General features: G+C 43.7%; 1 protein-coding gene across 1 annotated transcript in view; it reads right to left on the bottom strand.

Moving 5' to 3' along the window:
* Positions 1–13,450, bottom strand: part of LOC117507847 (band 4.1-like protein 1) — a 374,283-nt gene that overhangs the window by 162,868 nt on the left and 197,965 nt on the right. The window contains exons 7-9 of the mRNA XM_034167630.1: positions 6,074–6,292; positions 5,650–5,737; positions 5,420–5,572 (exon numbers count right to left, since the gene is read on the bottom strand). Coding sequence (XP_034023521.1) covers positions 5,420–5,572; positions 5,650–5,737; positions 6,074–6,292 — 460 coding nt within the window. The remainder of the gene's footprint in view (positions 1–5,419; positions 5,573–5,649; positions 5,738–6,073; positions 6,293–13,450) is intronic.

Genomic DNA, 13,450 nt, shown 5'->3' on the forward strand with positions numbered 1-13,450 from the left:
GAATCAACACAGCACCAGACTGAAGCACTGCTTCAATCTGCGAATCACTGCTTCGACTGGTTCAAGGTTCAAAGCAAAGCCGCTCTGCAGAAACGGTTGATTTATTTGGAAGAAACAAAACATCTGCGGTAAAACAAAGTTATTTAACAACTAATCCATGACTAAATTAGTTGATAACTATTTTAATAATCGATTAGTTGTTTCAGCTCTACTAAACACCTCTGCTTTCTGTCAGATCCCGTGTGGGATGTGTGTGTGTGTGTGTGTGTGTGTGTGTGTGTGTGTGTGTGTGTGTGTGTGTGTGTGTGTGTGTGTGTGTGTGTGTGTGTGTGTGTGTGGCAGAGTGCCGCCTGTGCGCCTGGACTAAACCATTGTACAACTGTGCAGGGGTGGAAGGGCCCTAAGAGATCTTTCAATATTATTGTTAGAGCAGAATTATGTTTTGCAACCTTTATATATTCATTCTAATTACATTCATTTACAACATGAATTGTATGGACATTAATAACATGCAACACAAAAATGTATTTAATGCCAGTTTTTTATGGGCACCCCCCATGCTCTGGGCCATGGGTACATAGTACCCTTTACCCCCCCAGTCCGACGCCCTGATGTTGAGAGCGTGAGTGTCACGCCAGATGCATGAGAGCTAGCAATTCTGTATTGCTACACTTCAAAATGTATAAACTGGTAGCCAAGCTAAGCTTAGCTAAGCTATGCTACCGGCGGCAGGTAACTCTGATGGAGGAATGCCGTATACTGGAATACCATTTATTGTGGACAGCGCCACACAGTGGAGCAATAATTCTACATGGGTCTGTGTGTGAACACAGCAGGAGTGAAATCAGAGACACCACTTTCATGGTATGTAATCATCATTATCCAGTCTTATTGAAATGTACATGATGTTTTGTGTTTTGGTTTGTGTTTTTGTTTTTTTTTCCTGCATACATCGCGGGTTGCTAAGCGACAGAGACGGACATATGTTGATATCAAAATACTACAAGAATGTGAAGACATGCTTTTATATTTGAAAAGAGTTTGGCTGCTAATTGTATTTTATCTCTGGAGCCTGATGATCATCAGTGAAATAAAAGGAAAGCTCAAAGTAGTGACATCATCATCACTGTCTGCACTAAGACATGGTGTAACTATGAATATTATTTTATGAAATGAACATCAGGTCACAACAAGCTCCCATACTTGGCCTGATATTCTTTATATCCACCATATGACAGAACCAGCCTTCAGGCCTCGTGGAAAACCTCCCAAGCAGACCAGCAGTCCATCCCCACGTCACAAAGCAGCAGCCAAGTGATACTGTATGTGGCATCTCCTGTCACAGAGAAACGCAATACACGGCCATGGTGTCATCACTGATGTTCTCTCACAATGCAAGCAGTACACTAGAGGTGGGCGGATCAATCCTAATATCTATAATATCGATACCAATGCTGGTATTGATATTGAATGATCCTCATGTAAAAAGATCGATACTCAAGCTTTCTTTCTCTCCTGCACGGAGTGACTGCTGCACACGCAGATTCAACAAAGTCTACTCTCTGTCTGTAAGAGCAGCGCTGTGCTGTGTCACACAGCAAGGAGCAGCACAACCTCCCCCCTCTGGTCTTTTGTTGTTGCGCCGTCACGTGGCTCATTGGCGCCAGCCAACAGCCATGCAGGTAGGCTCAGCCTGGCCCGCCCACTCAGCGCTCTCCTCGAGTCAGCCCTCTACCTCAGAAGATTTTGTTTTAAGTTGTATTGAGTGATATTTTTTTAAACAAAAATGTTGATTGTGAGACTAAAGTATTTTGTTGTCACATACAATGTTTGGCGAAATTCTATCCTAGGTCTTGTGGATACTTTGGATCTATGAAGCTTAAATATGAAAAAGTATCAGTATTGGTATCGATATTGGCGATACTGGGCCTGTATTTACTTGGTATCGGATCAATGCCAAAATTCCCAGTATCACCCATCTCTACAGTACACCTCATTTGAGTCTCATTAAATAACTGTTTATTGTCAATGCAACCAGACCAAAGGGTCTTTCTGTTCCCTAAGACGTGATGTCTTTCTTTTCTGGCATTATGACCTCACTCTCTTCAGTGAGAAATTTAAGAGGATCCGTTGTGAGCTCAGCCACAAACATCAGCCATGCACCATCTAATCTGTATGTTTTCATGAAATCATTATGATTCAACTTTTTGAGAAAATGTCTCCTTCTTCTTTGTCTTTCAACACTTTCCTCACCCTCTTCTGTACTCTTGCTATTTTTTGAGTGTAGCAGCTCTCTTAAGAGCTCAAATACTTTGTAAACAACTTCTTTTTTTGCCAGGATGTCATCTTTCCTATTAGGAGAAATTAGCAGGAAATCCTGTAGTTCTCAGAATTTTCTCATACTTTCATCAATAGAAACAATTTTTTTTTGTGCTCAGAAGCTTTATGAATACAGTGGACCCCCTCATTTAAGGTCACCTGTACTGCAGACTAACAGTGGTCACATCAGAGGGCTGGCCTTTGTTGAGGGGAGACACAATCCAGCATGTGTACTGTACAGTACTCCATAACATATTACTACAAGCATGAAGTACGGGGGAAAACACCACAGATTTATTGCCGACTGTGTACAGTCAGAGACAAACCATGTCTTACACTCAAACTAATTTCAAACATCACAACACAAAAACTGTATCCATTAAAGTCACAAAAATGATGTAAAATCAAAACAAGATCAATCCACAAAACAGTTAAGCACATAAAATTTAACTGGTGTGCTCGCTGCTAACTGCCTGAGATGCAGCCTTCAGGGCGGGGGACAAGGTTGCTCTCAAAAGGGATTAAGGCCGTAAAACGTACTTTCACAAAGAAAATCCAGGGTCACCTCTATGACACAGGCAATGTATCAGATGAATGTGGCAGGGAGTCCAAGTGCTGACGACAACGGCGCTTCTCTTCCAGACAGACTCAACTATTTTTTTGCACTCTTTGAAGCATCCAACCCTTGAATGACTTGCCAAACTACACATCACAGCCAGCCTCCAGGCATCACGTGACCCGCTTCAGTTTGCTTATCGGCCAAATTGCTCCACAGAGGATATCCACCATCTTGCACTCAGTCCTCACTCACCTGGACCATAAAGACACCTATACTGGAATCCTGTGCATTGATTTCAGCTCAGAGTTTAACACCATCATCCCCCAGAGACTAATTGAGAAACTGCTCCTACTTGGCCTGAACACTGCCACATCTCTGGATCCTGGACTTTTTGACCAAAAGAACACAGTCTGTCCGTCTTGGAAATGACATCTCCAACTCCCTCATGCTGAGCACTGGTTCTCCTCAGGGCTGTGTACTCAGTCCTCTGTTATTTACTTTGTTAAAACACAAATGTGTATCCAGACACGAGAAGACCAGATCATTAAGTTTGCTGATGACACCACAGTGGTGGGACTCATTCATGAAAATGAGGAATCGATGTACAGGAAAGAAGTCAAAGACTTAGGAGATGAACATCGACTTCCGGAGGTCACGGCCTGAACACCCTCTGCTCAGCATCAGCGGCCACATAGTAGAGAGAATGGAGAACATCAAGTTCCTCAGAGTGCAGATCTCTCAGGACTTGGCCTGGAACAAAAACACTCTAGGGATCAGGAAGCGAGCACAGCAGAGACTGCAATTTCTGAGGAAGCTGAAAGGAGCCTCTCTCCCTACGAGCATCCTCAGGACCTTTTACAGAGGAGTGGGCGAGGAGAGCGTTCTGATATACTGTAGCTCAACATGGTTCTTCAGTTGCAGTATGTCAGACACAAAAAGCCCTGCAGAGGACAGTTAGGGGAGCTGAGAGGGTCATCGGAGTTTCCCTCCCCTCTGTCCAGGACCTCTTCTTGAGCCACTGCAGGAGCAGAGCACTGACCATCATCAGGGACCTCTCACGCTCGCTCCACAACCACTTTAGACTGCTGCCATCAGGCAAACCAGGACTACCAGATTGTTCAACAGCTTCCTCCTTCAAGCTGTGAGACTGTTGAACAACTGACTGGGATTTTGTCACCATTGCACTTTAGACTTTAACAACAAGCTGCTACTTGGACACTTTAACAGACAATTCCATTTCATTTCATTTTCAAGCTGATGTCTTAGGGATGTGTGTGTGTGTATGTGTGTGTGTGTGTGTTTATGAGTATGTGAGGGGTTGGGGTTGCGTGGGTGGGGGGATTGGTGTGATAGACGTGTTTTTATACTGTAAATGTGTGTTTTTAATTCTTTGGATCCCTGTGAGAAACGCCCTCTCATTTTTCTCGCACTACAACTGTATGTACAGTTAAATGACAATAAAGGTTGATGTGATGTGATGTGATTTGAACATCTGATGCCCTGGAAACATCATCTATTACCATCAGGACATGATGGAAGAGTTTCTTCCTGTAGTGCATCTTCAGCATTTGTATTAATGTTGTTGATCTGCGTTTTACCAACACTGAAATCAGCAGCTAACTTTCGGGAACCTTTTCCTTTCTCATTCAAACAAATTACTTTCACCTTTTCTTCTAACATTAAAGCTTTTCTTTTCTGATATGTGGACGTTTTGCCAAAAGGAGCCATTTTTCTTTGTTCTTTTTTTTTTACTGGAGTAATCTCACAAGCTCATGTTCACGGGACAGCTTGGATGCGACCTCTGTGGGAAAACCTGATGGGGAATTTCCACGGAATGGCCACTGAGAGGATTTTCATCCTTTTGAGTGAGCCGCTGGCCGCGTTTGAGGGGTGGCCACTCTAGAGAGGTGAAATCAACACAAAAACAGTTGTTGCAGTAGAAATGTGGCCGTATATGAAGGGTGGCTGCTCCTGAGAGGGGCCACTAATGAGGGGACCACTGTACTATGACCCTTCTGGCTGTGTTTTCACAGTTCCTCTGCCTTAATGGATTCTTCCTTGGTCTGTGTTATCTAAGTGCTCTTCTGGTGTTGACCTGGTTGTATGTTAAACCAGTTCTAAACCAAAGGTAATATGCTTCAAACTGTCTTTGACTAAAGCAAGATAAAGGAATACATTTATATAGCAGTTTTCAATATGAATCAGAAAGCGCTTTACACTGACAACAATAAGGTTAAAGTTGCTTTTCTCGCAATCACTAGCATTAGATGCTTGCTGTCACTACTAGCCCAGTGCGTCTTCACCACAGTGGGGGCACAATGGCTGAGAAGGCCAAGTACCGGCCCGCTACTATAAATGTTTGTGAAATCTGGTGTGTAGGCTTAGTTCCTCTAGTGGGAACGGACCAAATGCTAACTTGGCGCAAAGTCGGCACCATGATGTTCCTGCCATCTATCACTCTAATTTCACCACCTACCTTAAAACCCAGTGAAAGTACTGATCGAGGAAAATAACTTAATTTTATGTCATCACATGCCTCACCTCTCCAGGTCGTATCTTGATGTAGAAGTTGCTTCTCTTGTAGGAGATTTTAAGGATCTTTGGCCAGGCAAAGCGATTGATCCTCAGCCGGTCCCTGTAAATCAGCAGGCCGTTGGCACAGACACCCAACATTATGTCAATCCCTTCAGAATCCTGCAGAGGACAAGAGACAACATAAGTAAGGCCATATCTTCTCAAAGAAAACCTGTTATGAGATTTTAACTACCAACCTTAGCATGATGAAGGTCCACGCCGTACATCGAAAGTTTCTTTGCATTCTCTAAAAAGTTCATTTCAGCCTCTGCTGGAGTCATTCCCCTGTGAAAGATAACATCGACAGGCCTGTAAAATAATGACACAGTGGGAGCAAAATTATCTTGGTAATATGTTTGACATTTTCCATTCTTCTTCCATAAACCGCTGAGCACCGTGTTTGGGTGGATGCCAGCAGATGGTGCCAAGCCAGAGGCAGGTGAAACCTCATCATCTGAGACTGGCGAGGTTCCTACTATGTCCCTCTGAGTGACAGACGGTTCAATACTGTGACAGCATGTGTCACTCAGTACGAATTTGACACAATGAAAATCTCAACAGTAAAACAACCCCAGAGACGAGCAAATGCAGTTCTGATTTAAGGCTGTCCGGCCTGCGTACTTGTAGTTTCGATGGAGCTCCATCACCCTGTCTTCCAGCTCCCGGGTCTGATTGGGGGCAAAACGGAAATCACTGACATAATCAGACCCGTGGTCATCCTGGTCATAGTCCCCCAGCTCGGCCTGAACAGTGTAGGAGCCCAGCAGGGCATGAGTGACGAAGGAACACGGCAGCCGGCCGGAGAGCATGTCATCCCTCAGCTGCAGACACAGGTAGTACCTGTCAGACAGGCAGGGGGAGAGCAGATTGTCAGCACGCAGCAACAAGTATCCACATAATCCACAACCCTGAGCAGCAGTCCAGCTTTAATCCTGCAAAAGGAGGCAGGCTTGGGTTGCTTTGAAACATGGGTAAATAAGACACACGGTAACAACTATTACACTTCTTTCACATCAACATGGGATTTTAGGATATAATGAAATGAATCATCCGGACACCTGTAGTTTCTTATGTGATAACCTGAGGAGAGATTTGGCAGCACAGGCACTTCAGAAGAAAATGAATTAGGAACCTTATCAAGTCTTTCAGGTGAAGAAAGAGGCTCGAGTCTTCCATCAGCCTTCTGGTAATCTGAATTTGAAATTTCGCATCTTTTTCTTAAGATGGTCCATTTCTGCTCCACTCCACCAGTATTGTCATGGGTGTCTTGGTTGGTTTCCCTCACTAGACATTTCTGAAAACTGCCTCCTCTGATTTGGACAATGAACCTTCACACTGGGGTTTAATTCCAGGTGTGTGTCCTTGGACAAGACCATCGATCAAACCGTAAATGGGTTCCAGCCTAAGTTAGGGGTGGAACCTGTGATGGACTGGTGTCTCAGCTAGAGGGATTAGTAGATGTGCCTACCTGCCAGGGAAAAGCATTGGACCGATGGACCTCAGTGTCTGTACTATCAATAAGGGGTGTCACAGTTAAAACTTGTGGTTAGACGTCACAGTTTGATATGAGTTCTGTTGTTAACTTTAATCTGTAAGCGGCATGAGACACCATCAGAGACCAACACTGTGAGACAACGTGTAAATTTAAACTGTTCTTTCATTAAACTTTTACCAGTTGGATCACATCTCATCATTTGAGGTAGGATTGATTTACTGTGGGGAGAGTTTGTTTTGTTTTTATGTCGCTTAATGTGTGGAGCCAGACTGCATCAAAATTTAGCCAATTTTTAGATTTGTTTGATTTTTGTGCACATGATGGCATCCCACAAAACCTCACTCTGTACAGATTTTAAATCATTGTGTGCAGTGTGGCTATTTGTCAGCCATCACATCTGTTAAATTTTACACAAATTCATGTTAAATGTCAACTTTTATTATAAATCGGTGGCTTTGTCTGTATAAACTTAAATGCATAACGGGGACGGTGCTTCAACAACAAATACATGACTAATACATGTTCAGGTTCATATTTTGGAATAAATAAGTAAATTAACCAATTCCATTTATGCTTCTAAAGTTTCTGGGTGGAATAATCCGGTAGCTCGTTTTAACTGGCTGGCTGCTGTGTCCCTCAGATTGATTGCCTCACACACAGACAGTAGAACGAAGGACCGGCCACGTCTCCTGCACTGATCATGAAACCAGAGTGACGCAGTCTGTGGAAATCAGCTGATACGTCGGTGATTCATAGAAACAAATAAGCACGTGTGTGTGTATTCTGCATGCAGTTCTGTGTACCTTACGGTTCACAAATACATGTGACACCCAGTGCTCTCTGCTCTCTTCAGCTGGGTTTTGGCCCCTTTTGAGCCGAGTTTACACTTGTTCGAGAATTTTTTGGATCACGCTGAGTTTCGACGTGTGGTTTTTGAACGTCCAATGTGAGCAGTCAGATCGCATCAGAGCATCAGGTCGTACAGTGTGAGAACATAAATCTTGCACTCTGAACTTTTACATCCTGCGGTTTTGTCGTACAGTTTGAGCTGGAGCTGAGTACAATGATTGAAAATATCGTACAGTGTCTGTCCAACATTACTCTATCAACATCAAATACCATGCTGTTTGTATTTCTGAATGATTTATGTAATCTGAGACATATTCAATGACTGACTTGTGAAAAGAACAAAAAATTATAATAGCTGTTAAAATGATGATTTAGAAATCATCATTTTAACAGCTATTATAATTATTATAATTATTATCTAAAGATGTTTGTTTGTTTTTTAAATAAAGGATAACTTGTAGGCATGCCACAGTTTTGGGATTTTGACCCAGTGTGGATTAGAGAAGATCGTAAGTAAAGTCAAACGTGCACCAAATTCTTGCTTTCAATCCCTGACAAAAGAACAGTTCAAGGACTAAATTAAAAGCCCCAAATTACCATGATGTTCATGGCCACGACAAGTATCTGTAAATGTTTGACCACAACTGAAATAGCAATATTTGCCTGACGGAGTGAAAAAGACAGAGAGCGACAGAGAGAAGACATAATACTGCGTCATTTTAGTATTACACCATAACAGGCGGCTTGTGATGAAACATGTACAGGATGAGCATACGTGCATTTTGAAGCTGCATCTGAATGTTGTGCTCTTTGTATAGCTTTAAACAGTGCTGGACTTGAGACTTGGTTTTTGGTTGCCAGACACTTTCTGATGGTTGATATCGATAGACTATCTCTGCACCTGACTTCTTCTTCTTTCAGCTGTTCCCGTTAGGGGGTACCACAGCAGATCAATCGTTTCCATCTCACCCTGTCCTCTGTATCTTCCTCTGTCACTTTAATCACCTGCATGTCCTACATCAGCACATCCATAAACGTCCTCTTTGGCCTCCTTCTTCTCCTCCTGCCTGGTGGCTCCATCCTCAGCATCCTTCTCCCTATATACGCTGAGTCTCTCCTGTGCACATGTCCAAACCATCTCAATCTCACCTCTCTGACTTTCTGTCCCACCTGAGCTGTCCCTCTGATATGTTCATACCTAATCCTGCCCATTGCCATCATTCTCAAAGAGGATTGCAACATCTTCAGCTCTGCCACCTCCAGCTCTGCCTCCTGTCTTTTTGTTAGTGCCACCGTCTCTAAACCGTACACACAGCTGGTCTCACTACTGTCTTGTAAACTTTCCCCTTCACTCTTGCTGATATTCTTCGGTCACAAATCACTCCTGCCACCTTTCTCCACTCACTCCACCCTGCCTGCACTCTCTTCTTCACCTCTCTACCACACTCTCCATTACTTTGAACAGTTGACCCCAAGTCATCTACTTTCACCACCTCTACTCCTTGTAACTGCACTATTCCACTGGGCTCCCTCTATTTCACACATGTGTACTCAGTCTTGCTCCTACTGACTTTCATTCCGCTTCTCTCCAGAGCATATATCCACCTCTCCTGCTCTCTCCTCTCAGTACAGATCACAGTGTAATCTGCAAACATCATAATCAAAGGAGACTCCTGTCTGATCTCATCCATCAACCTGTCCATCACCACTGCAAACAAGAAAGGACTCAGAGCTGATCCTTGATGTAATCCCACCTCCACCTTGAAGAAGTCTGCGATTCCTACTGCGCATCTCACAGCTGTCACACTGTCCTTGTACATGTCCTGCACTACCCTCAAATACTTCTCTGCCATTCCAGACTTCATCATACAATACCACAAAGCTTCTCTTGGCACCCTGTCATAAGGTTTCTCTAAATCCATAAACACACAATGTAACTCCTTCTGGCCTTCTCTATACTTCATCTTCTCACAGGAAACATTGCATCTGTAATTCTGGGCATGAAACCATATTGCTGCTCACAGAGCTTCACCTGTTTTCTAATCCTATTTCTACTACTTTTTCCCATAACTTCATGCTGTGGCTGATCAACTTTATGCCTCTGTAGTTACTGCAGCTCTGCACATCACCCTTGTTCTTAAAAATAGGAACCAGCCACAACCTCTCCACTCCTTAGGCATTCTGCCCACTTTCCAAGATTTTATTAAATAATCTGGTTTGAAACTCCACTGGCATCTCTCCTAGACATTTCCATGCCTCCACTAGAATGTCATCTGGACCAACTGCCTTTCCACTCTTCATTGCTTTCATACCTGACCTCACTTCATCCTTATCTCTTGCACTTCCTGATTTAGTCTCTCCACATCATCCAGCCTTTTCTCTCTCTCATTTTCTTCCTTCATCAACTGTTCAAAATATTCCCTCCACCTTCTCAGCACACACTCCTCACTTGTCAGCACATTGCCATGTACATCTTTTACCACCCTAACCTGCTGCACATCCTTTCCAGCTCTGTCCCTTTGTCTGGCCAATCAGTACAAGTCCTTTTCTGCTTCCTTACTATTCAACTTCTTGCACAGCTTGCTAAATGCCTTTTCCTTCACTTTTGCCACTTCTCTTTTCACCTTATCCCACCTCTCCTTGTACTCCTGTCTACTTTCTTCATCTCTCTGACTATCCCAGTTCTTTTTTGCCAACCTCTTTCTCCTTATGCTTTCCTGGACATCTTTGTTCCAGCACCAGGTCTCCTCGTCTTCCTTCCGCTGTCCAGATGTCACACCCAGTAACTTTCTAAGTGTCTCCCTCACCACATCTGCAGTACTTTTCCAGTTGTCCAAAATTGCTTCCACTCCATCCAGTGCCTCTCTCACCTGCTCACTGAAGTTCACACAACAGTCTTCCTCCTTCAGCTTCCACCATCTGATCCTTTGTTGAGTTCTTACTCTCTTCTTCTTCTTCACCTCTAAAGTCATCCAACAAACCACCATCCTATACTGTCTGACTACACTCTCTCCTGCCACCACCATAAGTCTCCAATTTCTTTTAGCTTGCATCTCCTACACAGAATGTAGTCCACCTGGGTGCAACTTCCTCCACTGTTACATGTCACCCTGTGCTCCTCCTTTTTCTTAAAGTAGGTGTTCACTACAGCCATTTCCATCATTTGTGCAAAACATTTACAGAAAAACCTACCATCTGCCCATCAAGATTCCTGTGCTTGATACCATATCTACCAATCACTTGTGTTCCCTTCACCAACATCCCATTGAAGTCCACTATCACCACTTTTTCATGCTTAGGTGTGCACTCTCCACCATCTCATCAAACTCACTCCAGAAATCTTCTTTCTCCTTGATATCTTTCACAACCAAAACCCACTGGGCAATATTTATTACTCAATGTGCAACATTTTATTTTATTCCTTTTGAAATAACAGTCATTGTTGCAATATCTGTTTGATCATCTGTGCAATATCCACGCTGTTGGAATAGAAATGGTAAATGGACTACATTTATATAGCGCTTTTCCATCTGCATCAGATGCTCAAAGCGGTTTACAAATAATGCCTCACATTCACCCCGATGTCAGGCTGCTGCCATACAAGGTACTCACTACACACCGGGAACAACTAGGGGATTAAGGACCTTGCCCAAGGGCCCTTAGTGATTTTCCAGTCAGGCTGGGATTTGAACAGAGGATCCTCTGGTCTTTAACCACTAGACCAACACCTCTCCTTGTCTCCAATACAAGGTGGAATACAAGTGTACAATAACTGCTGTTCTCTATCCCCATTAACCTAACACTTTGTAATATACTTCTTTTTTCAGGTGCACCTGGTATCCTTTTATACTGTTATACTTTTATACTTTTGTATTCTTTTTTCAGGTGCACCTGGTATCCTTTTATACTGTTATACTTTTATACTTTTGTATTCTTTTTTCAGGTGCACCTGGTATCCTTTTATACTGTTATACTTTTATACTTTTGTACCTTTATATTTGTTTACTTGTGAGTTCTGCATAAGAATTCCAATGTACTCAAACCTTGCATGAGAGTACAAATGGCAAATAAAGTCTCTATCTCTCTCTCTCTATCTCCCCAACACACTGAATGGCTACAGACCTGTGGCCCTAACATCATATATTATGAAGTGACTTGAGAGGCTCGTCCTGAGGGACCTCTGCACAGACATCAAGTTATCACAGGACCCCCTGCAGTTTGCATACCAGCCCAGCAGGGGAGTGGAGGATGCCATCATCTTCATGCTGCACAGACCCTGGAGAAGGGAGGTAGCACTGTGAGAGTCAAGTTCTTTGTCTTCTCCAGGGCGTTCAACACTTGGTCAGCGATAATCTACGTGACATGAAGATGGAGGCTCCACTGGTGGCCTGGATCACCAACTACCTCATAGACCACCCACAGTATGTGAGGCTTCAGGACATTACATGTGACACCATCAAGAGCACCATGGCGGCACCACAGGGGACAGTCCTGTCTCCTTCCTGTTCACACTCTACACCTTCGACTTCAGGTTCTGGTCACAGTTCTGCCACCTGCAGAAGTTTCTGGACAATTCTGCCATTGTGGGGTGCATCGGCAGTGACCAGGAGGCTGAGTATAGGGGTATGGTGGACAGGTTTGTGGAGAGGTGTGGACTCAACCGCCTGCAGCTCAACGCATCTAAGGAAAGGAGCTGCTGGTGGACTTAAGAAGACGGAAGACCAGTCCGTACCGTTACTATTAATGGAATTGAGGCGGAAATTGTGGACTACTACAAGTACCTGGGTGTCAACATAGACAACACACTGGACTGGACTGTAAAAACAGATGATGTGTATAAGAAGGGTCAGAGTCGACTGTACTTCCTCAGGAGGCTCAGATCTTTCAATATCTGCAGAAATATGATGCAGATGTTTTATCACTTGGTGGTCTCCAGCATCATCTTTTATGCTGTCATGTGCTGGGGCATCAGACTGAAGGCAGCTGACACAAACAGATGCAACAAACTCATTGGAGAACTGGATCTGTCCTGGGGGTTGAGCTGGAGCCCTTGGTGGAGGTATCAGACAGGAAGATGCTGAGGAAGCTGCTCAGCATCCCAGACAATACATCCCACCCCCTGTATGCCACACTGATGGCCTATCAGAGAAACAGTGAACATTTTTTTTAATTACTACAACAAATTTACTCTGAATAACTGAATAGCTCTGTTTGTTATGTATTCATCCTGCAGAAAGGGGGGGGGGGGATTATATAGTCTGATTGCCACAGGTAGGAAAGACCTCCTGGGGCATTCTGTGGTGCACCGTGGTGATGCTGTACACTGGTAAAATAATTTCCTTCGGGACAAATAAAGTTGATCTTGTCTCGCAACGTACCTGTGGGGCATATGCACTGATGATATTCATCATCACCCCCTTCAATTTCCCACTCATCAACCCCTCACTCGCTTAACCTCCAACACACTCTTAACATACTTTTCTTTTAAAATGACCCAACACCATTTCTCTTCCTGTCCTCACCATGATACAACAACTTAAACCCACTGCCGAGGCTCCTGCTCTTACTTCCCTTCCACTTGGTCTTTTGAACAGACAGTATGTTTACCTTTTTTCTTTCCATCATATCAGCCAGCCTCTCTCCCTTTACCCGTC

The sequence above is a fragment of the Thalassophryne amazonica genome, chromosome 3, assembly GCF_902500255.1.
Source record: "Thalassophryne amazonica chromosome 3, fThaAma1.1, whole genome shotgun sequence".
In the NCBI taxonomy this organism is placed as follows: Eukaryota; Metazoa; Chordata; class Actinopteri; order Batrachoidiformes; family Batrachoididae; genus Thalassophryne; species Thalassophryne amazonica.